Source organism: Staurois parvus, unplaced genomic scaffold (genome assembly GCF_062004578.1).
Source record: "Staurois parvus isolate SC_StPar_1 unplaced genomic scaffold, SC_StPar_1.0 ptg000616l, whole genome shotgun sequence".
NCBI classification, from domain to species: domain Eukaryota; kingdom Metazoa; phylum Chordata; class Amphibia; order Anura; family Ranidae; genus Staurois; species Staurois parvus.
Window position 1 is genome coordinate 1,542,105 of NW_028318412.1, and position 25,152 is coordinate 1,567,256.

General features: G+C 43.0%; 1 protein-coding gene across 2 annotated transcripts in view; it reads right to left on the reverse strand.

Annotated features, from left to right (window-relative positions):
* Nucleotides 1-25,152, reverse strand: part of HDAC4 (histone deacetylase 4) — a 273,670-nt gene that overhangs the window by 101,580 nt on the left and 146,938 nt on the right. For both annotated transcript variants that reach the window (XM_089693176.1, XM_089693177.1), the window contains exons 3-5: nucleotides 7,128-7,372; nucleotides 6,880-7,030; nucleotides 447-561 (exon numbers count right to left, since the gene is read on the reverse strand). In XM_089693176.1, the coding sequence (XP_089549302.1) occupies nucleotides 447-561; nucleotides 6,880-7,030; nucleotides 7,128-7,372 (511 nt within the window). The remainder of the gene's footprint in view (nucleotides 1-446; nucleotides 562-6,879; nucleotides 7,031-7,127; nucleotides 7,373-25,152) is intronic.

Sequence of the window (25,152 nt, forward strand, 5' to 3'; positions counted from 1 at the left end):
TTTTTTTGTTTTGGATTGAGTGGAGAAGGGTTACACTTTGTCAGTTTTTTTTTTGCCGTCTATGACTCCATTGGGGAGATTCATCCCTCTATTAATACTGGTGACCGTTATTAGCGAAAAAGAAAGTGAGGGAAGATCCCAAATTTTAGCATTGTCACCAGAACATGATGGGGAAATCTTTAATGGGGACACCTGTTCCAGGGACAACTGTCTAAGAAGGGGAAATCCCCATACTTTCTCTCATACCCTGCTGCATCTCTGGGACAGGAAATTAAGGGAAACACAAAGCAAAAAATTAACCTAGCAGGTTCTATACTCTAAACACATACACGTAACATGTTTGAAAAAGATGTAAAACAAAAAAAAAAAAAGTAAAAGTAAACCGAGCTCTGCTATACAGTGCAGGTAGTTTGAACCTGCCCTAAGTGTAAACATAAAATACCCACCAGAAGCGAGGGTCACTAGACATGCAATGATTTAGGCTACGGTGAGCAAGGGCTTTCTTCTTGTTCAATACAAACTCTTGTAACTTCATTTTAACTTCAGTGCTTGCTACAGCACCTACAAAGAGAACCCAGAGAGAAGCTTAAACTGCAAGGAAAATAAAAGTCACTGTTTAAAAGCTGTGTAAGAAAAACAATGTTAATTAAAAAACACAAAATTTACCAGCTGAGAAAGACTGAATCTCGTGTATTTAAGTGCAGCCTTACAACACAAATGCTGGTAGCAAAGTGGACATTTTAGGTGCTAGTCTGAACCCTTCTTCAGTGTAGGCATCCTCTTAACTGGACCAGTGAGCAGGCTTAACATATGTCAAGAAACATATGATTTTTGATTGCAATGAGCAGGTATAAAGTAATGTAAAAAGGATCTGAAAAGTAAAATAAAAGGACACAATATTATAATTAGCCATGAGAGATTAATGAAAGCTGTCATTGCTGAACTGCTTGCTCTTTTCCTGGCTGATAATTTCACTACTATGACTTCAATGCTGTCTGAGTCACTGACACAGAACAAGTAAAGAAATAAGTAGCCCTAAAACTTACAGCATGCCTCTTTTTGGACTGTGACTGAAACATACTGAAACACAGCCAGGCATTGAGCATTTTTTGAAGGACTGCAATGGCAATCACTATACTTCTCTCATGACAGATTCACTTTTGAAAGAATTTGCCTTTTAAGATACCTGTGGACTGCCAATTCAAACCTCGATAATAAAATGGAAAAACTTTTACGCACCTGTAAATTCCATATCTTGGAGTAAAGTACAGAACACAGGATGTGCAGTTATAGACCAGTCTACAGTCAGATGACTAGACTCTGGCAAAAGCTTTTCTGAAAATGCCCCACAGTGCAACCTCATATAATCCAACCCACTACGTGGGACTCCAGTTTTGCAGCAAGCAAAAAGGCATAATGGAGAACACAGGGTAGAGATATGTGTTCTGTAATGTTCTCCAAGATATGGAATTTACAAAGGTAAGTCATTTTAACTTTTTTTTTAATTTCTCATCTTAATCGTATAGTATAGTACACAAGATGTGTAGCCAAATAGACCACATGACTTTCCCAAGTACTAAACGGAAGGGTGGGCAACGATAAAGCATACAATGTTAAACAGGGCCACAGGAAAATGAGGGTGTCCAACATGAAAGCCTAAAGCACCCTGCATCAGCAGAGGCTGAAGATCCACCCATATAGCTTTGAGGAGGTATAAACCGAAGCCCAGGTGGAAGCTTTGGTGTTGAAAGGCCCAGGAAACACCAACAAATCTGGTGGAGTGGGTCCAGTTAGGAAATGGCGGGGACCTCTTTCTTTGAGCGCATAAGCCTGAAACTCCTAGAAAAAGCAGAATTAACCCTTCTTGGAATCTTCAGGGAGGACAAAAAGGAAATTAGGTCCTGATAGGAAAATGTTGCAGTAAACACTCGTTACTCTAACATCAGACAGACAATTGAGCGAAATCTCCTTGATGTGCTTCAGGGCAGAACAGAGGGAAGGAAGGACTATAAACTCATTGAGGCCACCAACTCAGAGACATGCCTGGCGAAAGAAATGGCCACCAAAATGGTTGCAGTAATATAGCGGGTAGGTTCAAAGGGAGTGTGATGATAATATGAACTGGACAAAGCTGTGTGAAAGGGCAAAGGCCACCATGTTGTTCAGAATTCGGCTATGACAGTTTGTAACACTAGGAGACTTAACAGCAGTGATCCCCTTTACATCCTTTCAGGAAGGCATCTGATGCAATCCACAAACTTTTACCTGGATACCAAACATCCTTAGCAGTACTTTGATAGAATTAGCAGAATCTAACCCCAATACATGTCTCATAAAATCGTCAGACTTGCAAGCTTGAGTACTTTGGAAAGCAGCAGACAACTGTTCAGTTTTGACACCCCCCCCCCCCCCCCAACTGTAAATAATTTAGCTCGAGTCCTTAGCGAATACACATTTCTGTCCGGTACCACCACGATAAGCACAAACTATATTTACCCAAGGTACAGGAGGCAAATGGAACACATTACCTCTCCTAAGTGAAATAGACATCCAACACCAATAATGGACAAAACACAAGTTAGCAGACTGTAACTTTTAGGTATTCAAAGATATGAATACATATGAAAAACTGTCTTTACCATCAATAAAAGGAGCACCTGTCAAGTCTTAGGAGAGCCACTATATCATCTTACTTGTTGATTGGACTTTGCTGAACCAGGAATTGATAAGTACTTTTCATTCTTCAACTGTTTCTGTTGTTCTGTTGCATTCTCTTTTTCCTTTGTAAAACTTTTGTTCTGTAAATATTTAGTTTGCACCATTGTTTACTTAAACCTCTGGATGTATCCGTCTGTGGTGACAGGGTGTGTTATAGACATTTAAGTAATAATTGCTATTGCTAATATTGTGAACATTTGATATTTTTCAATAAAAAAATATCTGGTGGCAGAGTAATGGGCTAATTGCATAGTTAACAAAACCCAGAGAGGATTACTTTCACTCTACTTGCACTAAGATTGTACTTACCATAAAATCCCTTTCTCAGAGTTCAGTGACGGTCACAGCGTCTTCTTTTTCCATAACCAAGCAGGGTTTTATAGCTCCACCTACAGGAGTAGGAAACTAGATAGAAAAAAACTCGACACCTCCCATGGGCAGTCCTCTCTGGGCATAAAACCCCCTTTCTGCTATAAGCCTCCAGTCAATCACAAGCAGTCAATCTGTAGAAGGGTGGATGCTGTGGCCATCAATGAGCTCAGAGAAAGGGATTTTATAGTGAGTACGAAAAAAATCATGTTCTCTTACGTTTATTGACGGACACAGTGTTGTCCTCTTTATCCATAACCAAGCAAGGATGTCCCCAAGCAGTGCCACAATGCGGGATAGGCATATCAAGAAATGCAGAACAAATCCCGGGCAACATGCCACTACTCCCAAATCACCCCAAAGGGTGCCCAGTTGCTTGCAAAACTTGCAGCAAAAACCATCATCGGAAGATGCCAATACATCAACATTATATACGTAGTGAATGTGTACCCAGGTGACCAGTCGGTGCATGAAAACTGGAGAAAATAGACACTAAACGTTGGAACGCCCAGGAGACACTAACCAACCAGGTGGAGTGCGTCTTAACAGGGAAGAGAGGTTCCCGCTCCTTACTGGCATATGCCTAACCAATCGTCTGCCTCATCCAACAGGATACAACAGCAGAAGAGGCCGCCAGGCCTTCCTTCAGACCTTCTGAGGGTATAGAAAGAATCGGACTTCCAAAAAGAAGCTGTCACAGAAAAGTAAATTGGATTGCGCATATCACATCCAGGAGACACAGAACTATCACCTTAGGGTGTGCCAGCCGTGGACACAGAGAAGGACAAAGCCCGCATGTAAGTGAAAATCCTACACCACCTTCGGCAGAATGGAAGGAAAGAGTCGAAGCACCACCTCATCCTGGTATAGAACCAGATAAGGTGAGCTTACAGAACAAAACTTCTAACTCTGACACCATCCAAGCCGAAGTAATATCAACAAAAAGGTAACTTTAAGGAAGGGAATATCCCAAAAGCACCAAACACAAGACCCATGGTGGCAACAGAGAGCAGACAGGGGCACCGCATAATGAACCCCCTTGATGAAAATGCGAATAAGAAAGCAGGGTTGAAGGAAAAACATGTCAGAGTAGAGAGCAGACATTGAGTGTGCTAAATGCAATCTTCTGACCCAAGCCACAGAGGAGGGAGGCCAAGAACTGTTCCTTTCTGCAACAGGAAGCAGTAGCAACGTCTCCCAGGACCGCATCGCTCCCAGATCTCGCTGAGACCAGATGGCCACACGGTGCACAACCACCTCAGAGATGGAGGAGGGGGCTTGTGCAGAGCATATACACCAGAGAAACAGGTAGGGCAACCTGAGTACAGGTGGCACCACGACCCATAGAACACCCACTGCTCCGTACCAAACACTGCAGGGGGGGTCCGGAGGCAGGGAGCATAGTAGTACAGACGCCCAGGCCTGTAGAGAAGGAGAAGAACCGTGCAGGCCCGACCACCCCAGGGAGTACCCACGCCCCAACATGCATCCAGGGATGGAAGGGAGGGGGCTTTCTACTTACCAATCCAGCGAAGCGTGTGGTTAAGGATCCCATGACAGATCCTCCTCTCCACTGAAGTGGGGGGGGCTATCAGCCAGGGCAACACTGACACAGACTATAGGTGCCTGGTCATATGCGTTTCCGCAAGGCGTTTAAGTTGCTGGCTGCCCTGGTCCAGGATGGGGCATGGTCACGGCCGACCGAGCGCGGAGCTAGCGGTCTGTGCGTGCTCACTGGTCAGACTGGGGTCTAGATTATGCAGCTCGTCGCCCAGCCCAACTGTTGATAGAAGATCCCCACAGGACAAAACTAAATTCCAAGAAAAAGGAAAAATAGAAGTCATGGGACCACAAGGCTCAGTAAAAATTCACGTCCATACGCATGAAGACACTAGGTACAATGACAAGATGTCTATAGCAGAGAGGGGGTTTTATGCCCAGAGAGGACAGTCCATAGGAGGTTCCGAGTTTTATTTCTACCTAGTGTCCTACTCTTGTAGGTGGAGCTATAAAACCCTGCTTGGTTATGGATAAAAAAGACACTGTGTCCGTCAATGAACCCAGAAAGGGAATTTACGGTGAGTACAAAGAAATCCAGTTTTTCAGCTCGAGGGACAACAATCTAAGTGCAAGCCGAGTGAGAGCAATCCTCATTGGGTTTGGTTAACTACACAATTAGCCCTTTACTCTGCCACCAGATATTTGTTATTGATCTACTCCTGTAGGTGGAGCTAAAAAATCCTTTACACAGGGTGAGGCTGAGAGTGTCATTGTCCCATATCAATAACAGCACGGTGCGAGTTTGTCAAGTCATTTGTCACAAGTTGGTGTTGGTGGCAGTGGACCGATAGCATGCTCGTCACATGGAGGTTTCCTGGATCCGAGAAAGACACAGCAGGTTTAAGTGGAGGATTACCATGAGCCACACTTTGCATAAAGGTTTGAAGGCAAAGATTTTTGGAACAAAAAAGGCAGGGCAGAAACCTTTCCATTTAGAGTACTAAGAGCCAGATCCTGGTCTATCCAAGAATAGAGGAAGGCCAAGAAGAGAAGAATAGAATAATCTCAATTGTTGAGGTGCCTGCTTTTGCACCAGCCAAAACAGGTCTTCCAAATGCAATGGTAGATCTTACAGAAAGCAGATTTTCTTGCTTTGAGCTAGCTGAGAGTAACCGAATCAGTAATGTCCCTATCTTTAGGATCTGAGTTTCAAAAGCCATGCCCTTAAAGTCAGCGACTAAGAAGCAGGGTGGAATAGAGGGCCTTGTGACAGGAGGTCTGGCCTGTTCGAAAGAGGCCATAGTTTGTCTACCAGGATTTTGAGCATATCTGTGTAACAAGTTCTCCTGGGCCAATCTGGAGAGATAAGGATCACTGAAATCTTTTCCTACTCTATTTTTCAGAGTATTCAAGGGAGAGGCTTCACTGGAGGGAATGCATACACCAGACTGAATGGCATCAAAGGAATCACGAGGGCATCAACAAGGGCCAAGAAGCAATTTTTTATTCTTTATTGTTACTTCCTCTGTGCCTTGCCTCCACCATTGTTAAGTGAGGGGATACCCTGTTGGACACTCACACAAAATTTATGTGGCGCAAAAGGGTATTTGCGTGTCTGGGAAACGAGTCAATATAACCCAGTCGCTAACAGATTTCTTGTGTCTCTGGAGAAGCAGGCAGTGAGGAGCAGATGTGCTTTTTATTTTCTGGCATTATCCCAAAAGGGTCTTCACGGCTAGGGTGCCATTCAGCTAATGCAGAATCCGGTGCCCAACGCAGCAAACGCTACAGTCCAGCCCCACTGATGTGGAATATAGATACGGATCCCAAAATATACACTGAAGGAAATGGATTCAAAAACTGTAAGTGAACCCTGCAGTTGACTCTGATAAAACGGTCAGCTTAAGTAAAACAAAATTGGTGTAAAGGCTTCTCTAGAGGAGAAGAGGTCATCACCTAAAGACACTATCAAAAAGCAGAGTCCCATGGAGTTGGTGGGGTTATGTGATTGTGCATAAGTGGAGGTTCTAAGCAAAAAGTTTGCCATTGTCCAATCACTGGAAGGTAGGCTACAAATCCTGTGCCCTTTAATGTATAATTAAGGTATAAAGATTCCTGGCAGACATGCAATTTCTTTTGTTTTAATCCTCTCTGGTTTATATGAATATAAATACTTTAACAGAGACACCACTTACTTTGCGTTTTACTGAAGGAGTTTTCTACAACATAACTTTACATAGTACCAATATACTACCAAATAGGTCTCTGCATTCTGAAGCCTCTAATACTCACTTTCTTTTCCCTTTTCCTTATTCTTCAGCTGTAACAGTTTCTGTTCCCGTTGTTGTTTCTCAATTTCTTGCTCCTGTCGATGTTGTTCCAGCTTTCTCTGGTGTTCTAAAAGCTCCTGTTGATGTTTCATGGCCAGGAGTTCTTGTTGTTGCTGTAAACAAGTTCAATACATTAACAGAGAACTCACTGGAGAGAGAAAAAAAAACATATATACACACACAAAGCTACAAGCACCTATGAGCACTCACCTTCACATGCTCATGTAGCTGGGCTTCATGTTGTCTTGACAGCTGTTCATGCTGCCTTTGAAACTCTGCTATAAGGAGTTGCCTCTGTATTTGCTGCTTTTGCTTTAGTGCTATCAGTTCTTGCTGCAGTTGTTGCTCCCTCCCACTAGTGTCTGCTCCTGGGAGAGTATACTGGGGATCCAGCCGAAGGTCCATAGGAAGGGTGCCAGAGGCCACCTGAAGTGGCAGTGCAGCAGTAACATCAACTACAATGAGGAAGAGAGCATATAACACCACTGAAAAGACACAGTTGACCAAAACACATTTAGTAGCCAAAATGTAACTGGAAAAGAAAGTACAGTAAATAAACAGGAACATTATAAAACCTCAGACTGATTTGAAAGTTTGCAAAAATGTAACAATATGACTTATCTTAAAAAAATAATAAAAACCTAACAGCCTAGTAGTGAATTATGAACAAAATGTGAAGGGCAGCATTACTTGACTGGTTTCCATTCAGTTTATTCTAGCTCCATATATCTCAATTATTGATGGATTTCTGTATACATGTTACCATGGCACAGAATTAGATTTGGAGGGATGTGTTTTTAATTTAATTGTACATGAGACCTATTATTCCAATTAATTGTTTTCACAGGGTCGATGCCCACAAACAAGCTGTACTGTGTGGGTAAAAAGGTCCTGTTTGCTGCATTTTCAGCACTGACCTCTATTTTGTCATGCAAGTTAACTGAAAACAGCACCTTCAAACACAAAATGTGACATAAATGTCAACACTATTTGCATGATTTCTGGTATGGTGATGTAAGTTGTACATATGCACAGCTGTTATCCTTGCTGTAAAGTCACAGATGTGAGAGTTATCACCTAAGGGTGGCCCATACATGGATTGAAATTTGGCAGGTTCAACAAGGACTGGCCTGAATTTCGATCCATGTATGGAAAGGTTTGTTGCACAGAAGTCAGTCTACCGATCGCCTTCTGTACACCCATCCTACCGGGTTTTTTATGATCAGTGCTGTATATATATATATATATATATATATATATATATATACATATATACACACACATACACACATACATATATATACATACATACACAGTTGTGTTCAAAATAATAGCAGTGAGTTGAAAAAAGTGAATAAAGCTCAAAATCCTTCTAATAGCTTTTATTTCCATACACACAAATGCATTGGGAACACTACACATTCTGTTCCAAATCAAAACATGAAGAAAAATATATCAAATTTGTGTTGTTCCTCTAAAAAAAAAAATTGAAGAAAAGTGAATATTTGACTGTTCAAAAAAATGTCAGTGTTTGTATTCTTCTTTACAAACTCAAACATTCACTATATAAACTTTCCTTTGAATCACTTAATGAATATTTAGTTGTATAAGCACTGTTTCTGAGAACTGCTGTACATCTGTGTTGCATGGAGTCAACCAACTTCTGGCACCTGTGAACAGGTATTCCAGCCCAGGATGATTGGACTACATTCCACAGTTCTTCTCTATTTCTTGGTTTTGCCTCAGAAACTGCATTTTCGATGTCACCCCACAAGTTTTCTATTGGATTAAGATCCGGGGATTGGGCTGGCCACTCCGTAACGTCAATCTTGTTAGTCTGGCACCAAGATGTTGCACGTTTACTGGTGTGTTTGGGGTCGTTGTCTTGTTGGAACACTCATTTCAAGGGCATTTCCTCTTCAGCATAAGGCAGCATGACCTCTTCAAGTATTCTGATGTATTCAAACTGATCCATGATCCCTGGTATGCGATAAATAGGCCCAACACCGTAGTAGGAGAAACATCCCCATATCATGATGCTTGCGCAACCATGCTTCACTGTCTTCACAGTGTACTGTGGCTTGAATTCAGTGTTTGGGGGTCGTCTGACAAACTGTCTCTGGCCACTAGACCCAAAAAGAACAATCTTACTTTCATCAGTCCACAAAATGTTGCGCCATTTCTCTGTAGGCCAGTCAATGTGCTCTTTGGAAAATTGTAACCTCTTCAGCACGTCTTTTTTTTCAACAGTGGGACTTTGCGGGGGCTTCTTGCAGATAGCTTGGCTTCACATAGGCGTCTTCTAATTGTAACAGTACTCACAGGTAACTTTACACCTTCTTTGATCTTCCTGGAGCTGATTGTTGGCTGAGTCCTTGCCATTTTGGCTATTCTTCTATCCCTTCGAATGGTAGTTTTTCGCTGTCTTCCACGTCTTTCAGGTTTTGGTTGCCATTTTAAAGCATTTGCGATCATTTTAGCTGTGCAGCCTATCATTTTCTGTACTTTTTTATATGTTTTCCTCTCTCCAATCAACTTTTTAATCAAGGTACGCTGTTCTTCTGAACAATGTCTGGAATGACCCATTTTCCTCAGAATTTCAGAGAGGAATGCACTGTAACCAGCATGACAACATTTGCTGCCTTCCTTTCCTATATAAGGGCAATAATTGCCACCTGTTTTTCAAAGAATGAATGACCTCACTAATAGAACTCCACACTGCTATTATTTTGAACATGCCCCTTTCAGTTAGTGATTCAATTACACAGAATCAGCAGCATGCATGTCATGACTGTTGGGTCTGTTGGATTTCTATTACTCTACTATACCTGCTAGTAAATTATTTGCCATGTAGAAATATAATTTCTACCAAAAACAGTGATTGATCAGGTTAGTGATGTCTGACTGCTATTATTTTGAACACAACTGTATATTTATTAATGTATGGCCAGATTAATACTGGTGTCTTTCCCACCTTCCTGAAGCTTTATCTTTCAGTAGTTTAGAATCTTCAAAAAAAAAAAATCATTGAGAAACCTTAACCCAACAACCTTTCCTCCAAGAGCGGCCACTGACAAAAGGGTGAGAGACATAATTAGGGTGAGAGACATAATTTGTGTGAAGTCTAATTTTAAAACACCTTTTGAAAACCCAATAAACCTTGTTGTAAAACAAAGGTGGTGGCTTTATTTCCTATCATCTCCTTTAGGAATACCTCTTCTAGAAAATGACAGGAATGTCTTAAAACCAGTGAACCTAAAAATGATAAATCACAACTTCAAGACCTTAAAGATAAGTAAAGGCCAAGGAAATAAATGCAAAATATTGCATCTTTGTTTTCAGTTTGTTCTTTATTTTCACCTGTTGATCCTGCCAGGAACACAATTCTACTTCTCCAAAAAGTGTAGTGAAGGATCCTTATCACAGAAGGTATCACTCTAAGGCCTACAGAACATCTCCCCTTCTACCCTGGGACTATATATGTTCTGTAATTCACAGTTAGCTGGGAACAATGCTACAAAGCTGGGTATACACTAGCAGAAGTTTGTTCAAAATTTTTTTCTGTAAAAACGGTTGTTTTACCAATAATTAGTGGAGTCACATTGATGTTTGTTTTTAACCACAGTGACAAAAAAATTCAAAGTAACAGGATGGAATTTTTTTTCTTAGATGTACAAATTTCTAAAAGTGTATTTGGTTTACATTTGGTAAAGTCCATTCACTCCAAAATCAATTGTTAAAAGCAAATTAAATCTTTTTTTGAATGACATTCGAATGTTCTGAGAATTTTCATATAGATTTTTCTAGGAATTTTCGTACAAATTTTTGTTCAAAAATTCTACTAGTGTATACCCATCTTCCCTGATAACAGTAAGCAAAGGCAGCAAGCACAGGAACTTAATCAGAGATTTCTGGCAATATAACGTTTTTGTGTCCTAAAGGGTGCGTTCACACCTGCGAATGCATACAACACTAATAACATGTGAGAACCCCAGTGAGTATTCCCAGCGAGTAGCTACCTCTAAACCCTAAAAATGAACTTCACTTTGTTATGTCTGTTTGATGACAGTGCATTCACAATTGAAAATGCACCTGACATTGATTATATGTGAGAAAACCAACAGGGGTGCTTGGTAATAAGCTGCGAGAGACAGCCCGATTGAAAGCATTGGGAGGTTGCTGGCTTTCGTAGCCAAGCGTGGCCACTTGCACGTAACCACTCATGCAGTGATCACATGTGAGTGATTGTTCTTTGAATGATTACATCATACTGGTGGCCATGATTAGCTGCGGGAACCAGCAGCCGCCCATTGCTTTCCATGGGGCTGTCTCCCGCAGCTAATTACCAGGAACCCTTGTTAGTGATCTCGTATATAACCAGCGTCAGGTGCATTTTCAGACATAACAAATTGAAGTTCATTTTTAGGGTTTACAATTCATGCAATTAGATCCAAAATTAAATTTTTCAGCACATGCTCCCAGACACATTTGCCTGAATAATGTGTGCTATTCTTCTGAGAACACTGCTATGAACTGAAAATATCTGGTGCTCCTGCCAGTTACAGGAACTTTCTGATTCCTTGTGGCATTATTATGCAGCCTAACCTATCTGTAGCATTGTCACATGTGTGCGCATACTGCACACCACTGTGAATGACGGCTATTTCTCTTACATCCCCACACATCTCATTGTAATTACCCATGCTCTCAATCCCACGACATGCAAAAATGCTTGGCAGAGTGAATCCAGCTGCGTGATCGACAGCAGATCCTTAAGGGCTTATTCACATTTAACTAAATTTCGAACTCTTCAAAAACGCCCCTATAGCGTCAGTATGGGCGTTAGACAGGCGTTAATGAGCTTTAGTATGGGCATGAAAAATGCTCACAAGGGGGGCGTGTCCAAGATGGCGACTGGAGCAGCTGCTTAAGAAAGCTCTGCCGCCTCCGTTACAGCATCCATCTCCATCCTGGGGGTAGCGAGATCCTGCCACCAACGGTGATCCCCACGGACCTGTTCTGCTGCCTGTTGAGGGGATTTGGGTTGGTTTGACCCCCATCCGCGGAGATGGAAGTTCGTGGCCTGCCGCGCAGACTGGACCCGGCCTGTGACACATTCGGGTGCTGCTGTCCTGCTATCTGGATTCTGAGGAGGTGAGCTGCTGACTGGAGGAGGGTGGTGCCCTCCATCGGCCCCTAAATCATGCTCCAGGAAAATGAAGCCTGTTGGGGCCTGCGTGCAGGGGAGCCTGTGTGTTCCTCCCAGGGACGAGGCGGCTTGGCCTGGTACGGAAGATCCGTGGAGGGGTGGCTGCTGCCTAGAGCAGCCCCCCCCAAAGATTTGGTGCTTTATCCTCTGAGGGGCCCTGGCAGATCTGTGCCCTGTTTGGCTCCTGTCTCAGGCTTGGGATCTGGTGGGGGTCCAACCCTGCACGAGGGGCTCCAATATCTGCCACGGCTTATATATCCCTTCCGCCTCAAAGCGCTAGTGTCATGCGGTATCACGGGCAGAGTTACTCACCTCTGGTGTGGGTTCAGCTTCAGCCTGGTTTATACTTATTCAGTTATATGTGGGGGCCAGCTACCCATGTTCCACGCCATTTGTTATAGTAACCATTTTTTCTGTCGATGAGAAGGAATATTGGGGATGACTAGAGGAAAGCCTATGACCGCTGGCAGAAGAACCTAAACTACACAAGCTGTGAATTCCAGAAGGCGCTCGGGGGCTAAGGCGTGGGCCACCATGGCCGCATCCCTCTCCCAAGAGCCCAACCCACCTGCTGCGCCGGCGGACTTTAATTCTCTCATGACGGCGATTACCAACTGTCAGGCGGTGCTCACCAAAAAAATAGAACACCTGCAGACTGATGTGGGGCTGAGCCGGAGGGATCTTGACACATTCTGGGGCCAAGTTACAGCGGTCGAGCAGCGTGTTAGTGATGCAGAGGACACTATCCGCGACAATTCGGCAGAGATGCATACCTTGTGGGTTAAGGTCAAGTACATCGAGACCAGAGCAGAGGATGCAGAGAATCGCAGCAGGCGTAATAACCTCCATGTGGTGTGTCTTCCTGAAGGGGCAGAGGGTAATGATCCGCCTAGGTTTAAAGAGAACCTCCTTCGCTCCTTGCTGCCTCGTGACACTTTTTGCAGCTTCTTTGTGGTCGAGAGAGCCCATCGAATGCCAGCAGCCAGGGACCTGCCTGGTTTGCCGCCCCGCACTTTTATTATTAAGCTGCTTAACTACCGTGATCGAAATATGGCGCTAAGGATGGCCAGGGCACAGGGGAAACTGCGGTATGAAAATTGATGCGGTTTCCTGACTACTTGGATACCCAACAGCAACGCCGATCCTTAGATGCTGTTAAGGCTCAACTACGTGCAAAAGGCCTTACTTATGGCATGCTGTTCCCTGTGAAGCTCAGAGTTCAGGATGGTGAAACCATGCGCATCTTCACTGTGCCTGTGAAGGCAGCATCCTGGTTGGAAACCCTACGATCACAGTGCTGATCTTGTTGCGTCACTGGAAGATTAGTCGTTCTGCTACCTCTGTTCCGGGGGGATAGGTTTTTTGGGAGTTTTTCATCCTTTTTCTTTTGTTGCAAGGTGCATTTGACTTTATATGTGCTTCAGTCTGTGCATGGTATCAAGCTAATATACTGTTCCTTCTGATGTCTGGTTTACAGTTCTATGTTTTCTTCCCGGGGTTCAGCCTGAGTGGACACAAATTAGTTCCCCAATATTTATTTTATGGTGCCTCCTGATTTGAAATGTATCTCCTGGAATGTGCGGGGCCTCAACTTTCCCGTGAAGAGCTCCTTGGTCTTCCAATTTCTCAAATCCTACACGCCACATATCTGTATTTTGCAAGAAACCCATTTAACGGGCCATAGGATACTGGGCCTCAAGAGAGCTTGAGTTGGTCATTATTATAATGCTACATACTCTTCTTATGCTCGAGGGGTTAGTGTCCTTATACATAAACTGTTGCTGCTCACTCTCCTCCATCTCAGGCTGGATTCCGAGGGTAAATACGTTATGATTCATGTGATGATTAACTGCTTTGAAATGGTAATTGTGGGGCTTTATCTTCCACCTCCTGCCTCCGCACGCTCGTTGGCTGCCTTGGCCCCACTCCTGACCTCCTATCCCACATCACATGTTCTTCTTGCTGGTGATTTTAATCTTACTCCGGACCAGTGTTGATAAATTATTTCCTGACGCCAGTGGGGAGTCGAAGTTGGCGGAGCTTTACCAGTTCACGGATGTATGGAGGTGGAAAAAATCCAGGGACCAGGGCCTATACTTGTCACTCAGCATCACATAGAACTATGTCTAGAATTGATCTTTATGTTCCGTTACACCTGCACTTTTAGCGAGGGTTCAGGAGATTTCCATCCTTCCACGAGGGATTTCTGATCATGCTCCACTCCTCAAATTAAGTATTACTGATGCCCCAAGGGGAAAAGTCTGGAGGTTATCTAGGTATTGGATCACTGATCCTGATGTAGAATCCCCTATAGGGAAGGCAATGGAGCATTATTGGGACTCTAATGACAATACTGCTGCACCTACTACTACATGGGAGGCTTGTAAGGCTACTCTTAGGGATCAGTATCGGACCCTGATAGGGGGGCTGCAGGTTAGACAGCGGCAGAAAGTGGACTTGGTGGACCGGAGGGTGCAGGAAGCTGAATCCAATTATGTGTTCAATCCAGGTCCTGTTAGTCATCACGACTTACAACTGGCTAATAGGAAAGCTTTATTGTTACGCACTGAGGCCTCCAGGAAGAATATACTGCATCAAAAACAGCATATTTTTGAACAGGGAGATAAAGCTGGCCACCTACTTGCTTGGTTGGCTAGGGAAAAATCTGCCCTATCCAATATTGTCCTTATACAGGCTGAAGACTGTTCCAGGATCCTTGATCCACTCTCCATCAACCAGCGTTTTGCCGACTATTATGCAAGTTTAAATTTCCTCCAGAGCTGCCTTCATGCCACAGGATTTGTTGCGTTATCTGGATCGTGTTGACCTGCTGTCTCTATCTGCAGTCCAGAGGGAGCAGTTAGAGGCACCGATTTCCTTGGAGGAGATGCAGCAGGCCATTGGCGCTCTCCAATCTGGCAAAACGCCGGCCCCAGGTGGATAGAATTGTATTCTATAAAACATACATTGAGAAAATGGCTCCCTGTTTTCAAACACTTTTTAAGGCACTACTTGAGACAGGAACTCTGCCCTCTGACAGTCTTCAAGCGGTGATAGTGGTGATTTTGAAGCCCGGGAAGGACCCAACTCAATGCTCCTCCTATTGGCCGATCTTCCTGCTAAACACTGATGCAAAAGTACTTGCTAAAGTGCTGGCTGGGAAATTGGGTTCGGTTATCTCTGCGGTGGTGCACCATGACTAGACGGGTTTTATGCCGGGGCAGGGTACGGATATTAACATACAGAGACTGTTCACCCATATTTCTGCAGCTCGCCACAGGGATGACCCTGGTGTGGTGCTGTCCCTGGACGCCGAGAAGGACGTCGATTCAGTCGTGTGGGAGTATCTATGGGAAACTCTGCGCCACTTTGGATTTGGCCCTCACTTCATTTCATGGATCAGGTGCCTGTACAGTTTGCCGCTTGCGAGAGTATGTACTAATATCCTTTACTACCCTTTTGCTCTCCATAGGGGCATGGCAGGGCTGTCTGCTTTCACCGGGCTTGTTTGCCCTGGCGATTGAGCCTTTGGCCTGCCTGATCCGCTCTTCCAATTCCTTATATGGACTACCAATGGGTGACTGGGAGGATAGGGTTTCCCTATATATGGACAACACTCTCTTATATTTAAGACTGTAATTCATCTCTTAGCGAGGCGCTGAGTCTTCTCAATCGCTTCGGCAGCTACTCCGGAATACGCATTAATTGAGAGAAGTCAATACTGTTTCCTCTGGCACCGGGGCCCTTGCATAATATTACCTTCACCCCTATTAGATCGGTCTCTCAATTTAAATACTAAGGTGTAACGGTGCAGCATGACTTGAAGCAGTACCTAGTGGACAATCTTCATCCCCTTGTGCAGCAGTTGCAGACTAAATGTAATGCTTGGTCTTCACTTCCGATTAGCACCATAGGCCGGTTTAATTATTATAAAATTATATTTCTACCTAAGTTTATATTTTTTTCGGCATATGCCAGTGCAGATCCCACAATCCTTCCGTTGTGTGGATGGTGTAGTCTCTGGGTTTATTTGGACTGGTAGGACCCCTAGACTTTCTTGCTCTACTCTGCACTTACCTATTGATCGCGGTGGCCTGGAACTTCCTAAATTGCTTTTATATTACTGGGCAGCTGTTCTGGTCACGGTGCGCTGGTGGCTCTCCCAGCCTAGGGATAATGCTGCGGTGATCCTGGAGGTGGCAACACTGGGCTCGTATGCCGAACTTCGTAACCTAATTCATAGAAGGTTCAAAGTCCAACTCGGCCATCACTCTTCCCATGCTGACAACCGTGAGGGTGTGGAGTCAGGCTAGAGTTCAGTTTAGTGTAAATAACGCCTACTCCCCTCACAAGCCGCTCTGGGGCAATCCTGCCATCCCCCATCTACACACGATACCGGATCCTGTGGTGTGGGCTCGATATGGCATTAAAACGTTGCACCAGATTATGCCTAGTGGCGCCCTGCTTCTATTTGACGAATTCAAACGCATTCATAGTCTGCCTAACCAGATGTTTTTCCAGTTTTTACAATTGTGTCATGCGGTGGCCGCTCAATTTCCTTCTTCACCAACCATTCAGACGGACCCATTAGAAAAATTGTTGTTAATGGAGGACTTGCCTAAACCGTTATCCTCTCTCCATTCCCTGTTGATACCCCTAGAATGCAGGTGCTTTATGATAAATGGCACACAGACCTCCCTTCTCTATTAGAGGATGATTGGGAGGATTGTCTTTTATAGTGCCTCCCTATCATGATCTCAGCCAGGGACCACTTGATACAGCTAAAATTTATCCATAGAGTATATTACACCCCGCGGCGCTTGGCCGTAATATATCCTGCTAAATTGGCAACCTGCCCTCGCTGTGATATGGAGATGGGCACGTTTCACCACGTTTTGCGAATGTTCCAAGCTTCTCCCCTTTGGGCCAGGGTGTTAGGAACTATTAACGTCATTATTAAACGGTCTAATCCTATGGATCCACTGCTTATGTTGTTGAATCTCCTGGACCTTGTTTGTTTGATTAGCTATTGTTTATGTCTATGGTTTGCTTTTTCACTTTGCATCGAGTTTATATAGCGCCAAAGGGTTTGCTCAGCGCTGTACAATAGAGGGGGGGGGGGACAATTCATGAAACAGTACAGCAACTACAAACAGCACACGAGGGGTTAGAGGGCCCTACTCTTTTGAGCTTACAATCTAGGAAATGAATAATAAACAGCAGTGACTTGCTGTGGCTTAGCTCCTCCCACAGATCACACTGTGCAGTGCAGAGATTAACCACCTCTCGCCAGCCATATAGTAATATGACGGACGCAAGGTGGTTCTCTTGTTCTGGGAGGACATCATATGACATCCTCCCATTCTCACTGCGCATGCGCGGCTCAGGGAGCGCGTAGCGCGGCGATTGGCAGTGCGTTGTGTCCCTCTGACACAGCGGATCACTGATCACGGAAAGAGCCGAAGATGTCGGCTCGGTCATGTGATCAGCTGTGTCCAATCACAGCTGATCACATGTAAACAGGGAAATGCCGGTTGTCGGCATTTCTCTCCTCTCAAGCTGCCACGATGACAGCTTGTGAGGAGAGGAGAGCCGGTAATCGGCTTTCCGCGGAGGGGACATGTACACTGATCATCAGAGCACTGATGATCAGTGTACCCTGATGATCAGTGTAGCCCCAGCAGCGCCACCTGTCAGTGTCCATCAGTGCCTTGTGTCAGTGCTCATCAGTGCCTCGTGCCAGTACCCATCAGAGCCACATCAATGCCACATATCAGTGCCCATCTGAGTTGCCTTTCAGTGCCGCCGATCAGTGCCAGTCAGTGCCGCCTAACAGTGCTATTTATGAGTGCCATGTATCAGTGCTGCCTTTCAGTGCCCATCAATGCAGCCTGTCAATGCCCATCAGTGCCACTTACCAGTGCCTCCTCATCAGTGCCACCTATCAGTGTCCATCAGTGCAGCCTATCAGTGCCCATCACTGCAGCCTCATTAGCGCACATCAGTGAAGGAGAAAAATTACTTATTTACAAATTTTATAACAAAAACTAAAAATTTTCAGTGGTTTTTGGTTAGTTTAAGAAAAAATAAAAAACCCAGAGGTGATTAAATAACACCAAAATAAAGCTCTGTCACAAAAAAATGATAAAAATTTCATATGGGTACAGTGTTGCATGACCGCGCAATTGTCACTCAAAGTGCGACAGTGTTGAAAGCTGGAAATTGGCCTGGACAGGAAGGGGGTATAAGTGCCCTGTAGGCTTGTGGTTAAACAAAAAATAAGACATGACTAGAATAGACAAAGAGAGGTTTTTCTAATTATTACATGGCAGTGATATATTAATTGTTTTGTGTTACTATGCACAGCTAATTTGTCTGAAGAGTTGTGTGTTGGTTTAGTGACAGTTTAATTTCCTCTTTTCTTTTTTTTTTACAGCAGTATTCCTAGTCAAAAACTTTGTACATGTGAAACTTGCTTATTTAAGCAGACCTGCCTAATTAAACGAAAAAGTGGCAACCTTCTCTCAATTACTGCATGTCAAACAAATTCTTGCAGTGTTTTAGATACTATGCATATAATGCCACTATAACTGTTTGTGGCTAGTGGCAAGAAGAGTTAACAATAAAAAAAAATTGAAGCCCATTCAGTATGTTGTCCATGTTGAGGATGAGATGAAAGCTGGCACTTCTACCATGCCAGGAAAAAAGTTCATACAATTACAGGCAACATAAGGGCACAGCTGCATAGAAGTAATGCACAATCAAAGACTATTGTGTTGAGAGGCTGATGCGTCACTTATGACTCTTGATCACCAAGTACCCCGAAGAGCAAACTTGTTAGGAAAAGTTGACAGGAAGGTGGGGGAGGGTCAGGCATGTCAGTGAGGGGAGTAGGACACACTGAGTCCTTCTGAAGACAAAGCCAGCTTCTTTAGATCCCTGGGGGAGCTCCCCCAACCCCTGAACTCAAAGCTTTTTCCCTGGGTTTATCTCCGAGGCTTACGAATGTAGTTGAAGTGGTGACGTTAACAGACACACAAAGACTGTATTCAATGCAGTGACGGAACCCTCAGCAGAGCATCATTATAATACAGCCCATCTCCCCACAGCAATTCTTCCCACAATCCAAGACACAGTGGCCTCGGAAATGCGGAGGGTGATGCATTTTGTGGTTTTGAATAAAAACTAACACATGAATGAGGATAAATTAAAAGGCTCCATTCTGTAATCATAAAAAAATACAATAGCTGTGTACGAGCAGGAAACCTTAATGTCATATCAAAGAATGTGAAATGGTCAAAATCATTATCCACCCACAATTCATCTTCAGTACTATAAATGCAGTCAACACAGAACAGCACTATGAAATATTTTTCTTCAGACCAGAAGATCTTATGTTTGATGTCAAAAGCAGGCTCATTGACACAACCCAAATAGGTCTAGAATACTTCCATTTGAGATGCCTATGACATCATTCAAAACTCACTGACAGGTGCATTGGACCTCCTTCTGACCTGCTTTTATATTCCTATAGACTTGTATAGGGAGAGAAGTATTCTGATCCAAACAAAAGGCCTTAGGAAGATGAGAATGAACACAACCTTAAGGTACAAGGTTCTAGCTGACATATTCTGTCAATTTTGAATTATACAATTACCACAAAACTTGCAAACTTTGCAGGTGTGTATGGTTAAGAGCTGATTCACACATGTGCGCACATCCCTCCCCCTTACCCTAGGTTCACACCTAAGCAGTTTCTGCGGAATTTTGCAAAAAAGCAGTACAGTCCATTTAAAATGATTGCCTATGGGACATGTTCATATCTGTGCAGTTTCACAAAGTGCGTTTTTTTTTAAAGGGTCAGGGACTTTTTTGAAGAAAAAAAAAAGTTTCGTTTTTGGTTCTATAGACTTTAATGGAAACGCTGCAAAAAAGCATGTATTGCATTTTTGCTGTGTTCTTTATGCATTTTAAATCTTCCTAGCAACAAGAGAAAAAAAAAAAAAATGTAAAAAAAAATTGCATCAGCAAAACGCATCAAAAACGTGTCTAAAACGTGTCAAAAACGCAAGTGCATGAATGCAATGCAGAAACGACTGAAAAGCAACCTGCATTGGTGAGCCTAGTTTAGGCTCCATTCACATTTAAGCATTTCAAATCGCGAGCAGAACCGCTGGAACTCACAATTTGAAAACGCACCGTTTGGAGATTACATTTCTTTTCCTCCAGATGTAAAGAGTGCCCCCTTGTCTTCTGTGATGACCTCAGGGTGAATAACTCTACACCGAGTTCACTATATGAACCACTGATGTATTTATACATGTTGATCCTATCCCCCCTTAATCGCCTCTTCTCAAGAGAGAATACATTCAAGTTCCTCTAATCTTTCCTCATAGCTGAGCTCCTCCATGCCTCTTATCAGTTTGGTTGCCCTTCTCTGTACTTTCTCCAGTTTCCCAATGTTCTTTTTGTGATTTGGTGCCCAAAACTGAACTGCATATTCCAGAAGAGGTCTTACTAATGATTTGTACAGGAGTAGAATGATATCTCTCTCTCTGGAGTCTATACCTCTTTTAATACAAGAGAGGATTTTGCTCGCTTTAGAAACCGCAGCTTGGCATTGCATGCCATTATTTAGCTTGTGATCGACCAGAACTCCCAGATCCTTCTCCACCATTGATTCCCCCAGTTGTACTCCCCCTAGTATGTATGATGCAACTTTTTTTTTTTCACTGTGAAAATGCGCATTCAGGTGCCATTCATTTCCCTGGAACCTGAAAATGCGGGGAGTTCTTACCATGATTGTGGAGCGATTTCCACGAGACAAACATGCCACGCAAACATAATCGCAGGACGCACGACACCCAAAAAAGCTCTGGAACCTTTTTAGGTGGTGAGCATTCTGCAATTTTGTTTGCGTGAATACAGGGTGTCTGTCACGTGGAAATCCGTGCTACGGTAAAAACTGTGTGATTGGCTCAATGATTTTCCCAGAAGTCTGCACTAAGATACAAATCAGATTTCGGACATCTTCTGCAACAAACATTTCAGTTTTGGTGAGTTACTCCCAAAGGGTTAAATCACATCTAAAAAGTCACTCCCATTCTCCCTCACTTTGCACATAGACACAGATAAGAATACAGTTATTTCTTCATATTGTCATTAGGCTTGGTTCACACCTATGCATTTTATGGTGCTTTTTAGGTTTTGCAGAAACATGATTTCCAATGGGACACGTTCACATCTATGCTTTTTTCAGCTGCTGCATTTTTGGAAAGGGTTAGGGACTTTTTTTATAAATGCAAAACACTGTGTTTTTGATTCAATAGACTTCAATGGAGATGCTGTAGAAAAAGCACGTAGTGAGTTTTTGACGTGTTTTGCATTTAAAAAAAAAAAAAAAAGCATTTAAAGTGTCAAAAACTAATGTGCAAAAACGCACCGCAAAAAGCACTGCAAAACTGCAGAGGTGTAAACCAGGCCTTAGGTAGGAATCTGCACCAAAGTTTGTTTAAATCCCTGAAAAGTACATAGATCACCCAGATGGGAATGTTTTTTTTCAACATAAGTGAAGTTACTCTTTAAAGCCTAACCTCAAGGGAGTAGGACAAGTCTCTGTCCCACTGCTGGAACACTGCTTTGTATACGGTTTGTAGCTGAGGCTACATACAGTTAATACAGCGCACCTTTTAGTGCAGTAAACTGTTTATTTGGGCCAGCTTGGCCCAGACAAACTACTTGGAAAGATATTAAATGAGTTAGGCTTTAAAGCATAGGCTCACTTTTTGTGGAAAAAATAGTAAATGCACACCTTTTTGCAGGAATAAAAATGTGCATTTACTATTTTTTCCCTAAAGAGCATGGAAAGAATTGCACCCCCGATCAGCAGATCATGGGTGCAATTTCCAGCTCCTGCAGGCTGTAAGTGTAGTGGTCTGTCCATACCTCCAATACGGGCAGGCAGTTACTTCAGTCCAGGAAGCTCAATGGATTAGGAGAGTGCTCACCAGCACCCTCACAGTTCATTGAGAACTACAAGCTGTCAGCCAAACTTATAGGCCTTCATTCGCAGAACTATTTGAATGATGCTGCCGTGTGAGTAGAGCCCCGCATGGCCTCACTTTTCTCAAATTGTGACAGCAGGTGCAGAGAGAAGACAAAAACGGGCCATCCCTAAAAATGGGTGGAACATGTAACATGTTCCCAAAGGTGAACTTATCTTTTAAACTATAGCTGCACCAACAATGTTAATATATGGAATAATCCACCATGTTTCAGTTAAGGTTGGACAGTGGTGGATTAAATAATTCCCTAATGCTAATACTTAAAGAGGGATTTCAGCCATTTGTAAAAAAAATTAAAAGTCAGCAGCTAAAAATACTGTAGCTGCTGACTTTTAATAAACAGGTACTCACCAGGGATCCAGTGGTGTCATCACCTGGGCTGGTTCTTTGCAAGTCTTCAGTCCCGATGCCGCCATCTTGAGCACTGCATTGCGCTGAGTGGTCCTGCAGTCTCCTGGGACGCTTGACATTTTGCAAAAACTGAACAACACATGATTTGCCTAAAAAATTTTTTAACTTGCTGTCTTTTCACCTAAAGACAACAACTCCAGGATGTCAGCAATCCCCCCTTCTAATTTCCAGTAGGGAGAAAAGGAAAAAAAATACCCAAATGCCCATTTACTTACCTGAAACCACAATCACATGACAATCCTCTCTTCTGCTCTTTACTTTCTGGGGTCCTTCATCAGGTGTCCACAACACTGCTTGCATGATGGGGACACCTGCCAATAGGGGAGGTGACACTTGCAGCTGCCGGGTCCTCTCTCATAGGCTCCAGTGGCAGGAGAACTCCTGGAGGCAGTGAGGGGACCAATACCAAAAAAAGAAAATGAGCCTGGTTCATTGAGGAAACTGTGACTGTGATTTTTTTTTTTTATGAAGAGGTGTTTGGAATCAAGACTGGGTAGTAAGCCAATTAAGGCACAATGCACAAATTACATTTCATTCTCTACCTGGAGTTGGGATTTACAGTTAGGTCCATATATATATATATATATATATATATATATATATATATATATATATATATATATATATATATATATATATAAACACAGGCACAATTTTCATGTTTTTGGCTCTGTACGCCACCAGAATAAATTAAAAGAAACAATCCAAAAGAATTTGAAGGGCAGACTTTCAGCTTTAATTCGAGGGGTTGAACATAAATATCAAGTACAAATTGTAGGAACTGCAACCATTTTTATACACAGTCCCTCCATTTTCAGGGGCTCAAATGTAATTGGACAACTGATTATAATCATAAATGTTCATTTTTAATATTTTGTTGAGAATCTTTTACTGGCAATGACTGCCTGAAGTCTGGAACCCATGGACATTACCAAAGACTGGGTTTACTCCTGATGCTTTGCCAGGCTCTATCTGCAGCTGTCTTCAGTTGTTCTTTGTTTGTGGGACTTTGTGCCTTTAGTTTTGCCTTTAGCAAGTGAAATGCATGCACAAGTGGGTTGAGATCAGGTGATTGACTCAGCCATTGCAGAATATTTCACTTCTTTTCCTTCAAAAGCTCCTGTGTTGCTTTTGCAGTGTGTTTAGGGTCATTGTCCATCTGTACTGTGAAGCACTGTCCAATCAACTTTGCTGCATTTGGCTGAATCTGGGCTGACAGTATATCTCTAAACACTGCAGAATTCATGCGGATGCTTCTGTCTTCTGTCACATCATCAAACATCAAGGACCCAGTGCCACTGGAAGCCATACATGCTCATGCCATCACACTGCCTCCACCATGTTTTACAGATGACGTTGTGTGCTTTGAATCATGAGCTGTTCTAAGCCTTCTCCACACTTTTTTCTTCTAGTCATTCTGGTACAGATTAATCTTAGTTTCATCCGTCCAAAGAATGCTTTTCCAGAACTGGTCTGGCTTTTTTTAGATGTATTTGGCAAAGTCTAATCTGGCTTTTCTATTCTTCAGGCTTATGATTGGTTTGCACCTTGCAGTGAACCATCTCCCTTTGTTCACGTGAAGTCTTCTCTTGATTGTAGACTTTGTCAATGATACACCCACCTCCTGGAGAGTGTCCTTCACTTGTCTGGATGTTGTGAATGGGTATTTCTTTACCATAGAGAAGATCTTGTGATCATCCACCACTGTTGACTTCCTTGGACATCCATGCCTTTTTATGTTGCTGAGCTCACCAGTGCATTCTTTCCTCAGAATGTACCAAACTTTTAATTTGGCCACTCCTAATGTTGCTGCTCTCTCTCTGAAGGATTTGTTTAGTTTTTCAAGGCTTACAATGGCCTGTTTCACTTGCATGGACAGCTCCTTTCAATACATGATGTAGGTTCACAGCAAGAGATTCCAAATGCAAATACCACACTTAGAATCAACTCCACACCTTTTACCTGCTTAATTGATTAAGAAATAATGAAGGAGTAGCCCACACCTGGCCATGAAACAGCTTTTGATTCAATTGTCAAATTACTTTTGGTCCTTTGAAAAAGGAGGGATGGCTACTCTTAAAAGCTGTAATTCCTAAACCCTTCCACCAATTTGGATGTACATACTCTCAAATTAAACCTGAGAGTTTGCACTTTCAGCCCATATCCATTATATAATTATAGCTTGGTAAATACCTGTAAAAAACTAAAATTGTGCCTGTGTCCAAATATATATGGACCTAACTGTAGTTTGTGTACGAGATGAAAACCATCTATGTAGCTTGTCAAAAACAGTCAGCAAAATTAGGAAGAGGGGGGAAAAAAAAAAAAACATGCTCAATGAAAGTCGGTGGAAATTTGGATTTTTGACCATTTTTCCCTGCAGGATTCAGAAAGTTAAGCCAGGCAAACATTGATTGAATATCAGCCGGTTCTTGAGGGACCGGACAAATTTTAATCCATGTATGGACAGGCTGGTTGTACACAAATCGATCTATTGATTAACTTTTAAACAACCAAAATGTTGGAAAATTTTCTCTCGATCAGAACAGTT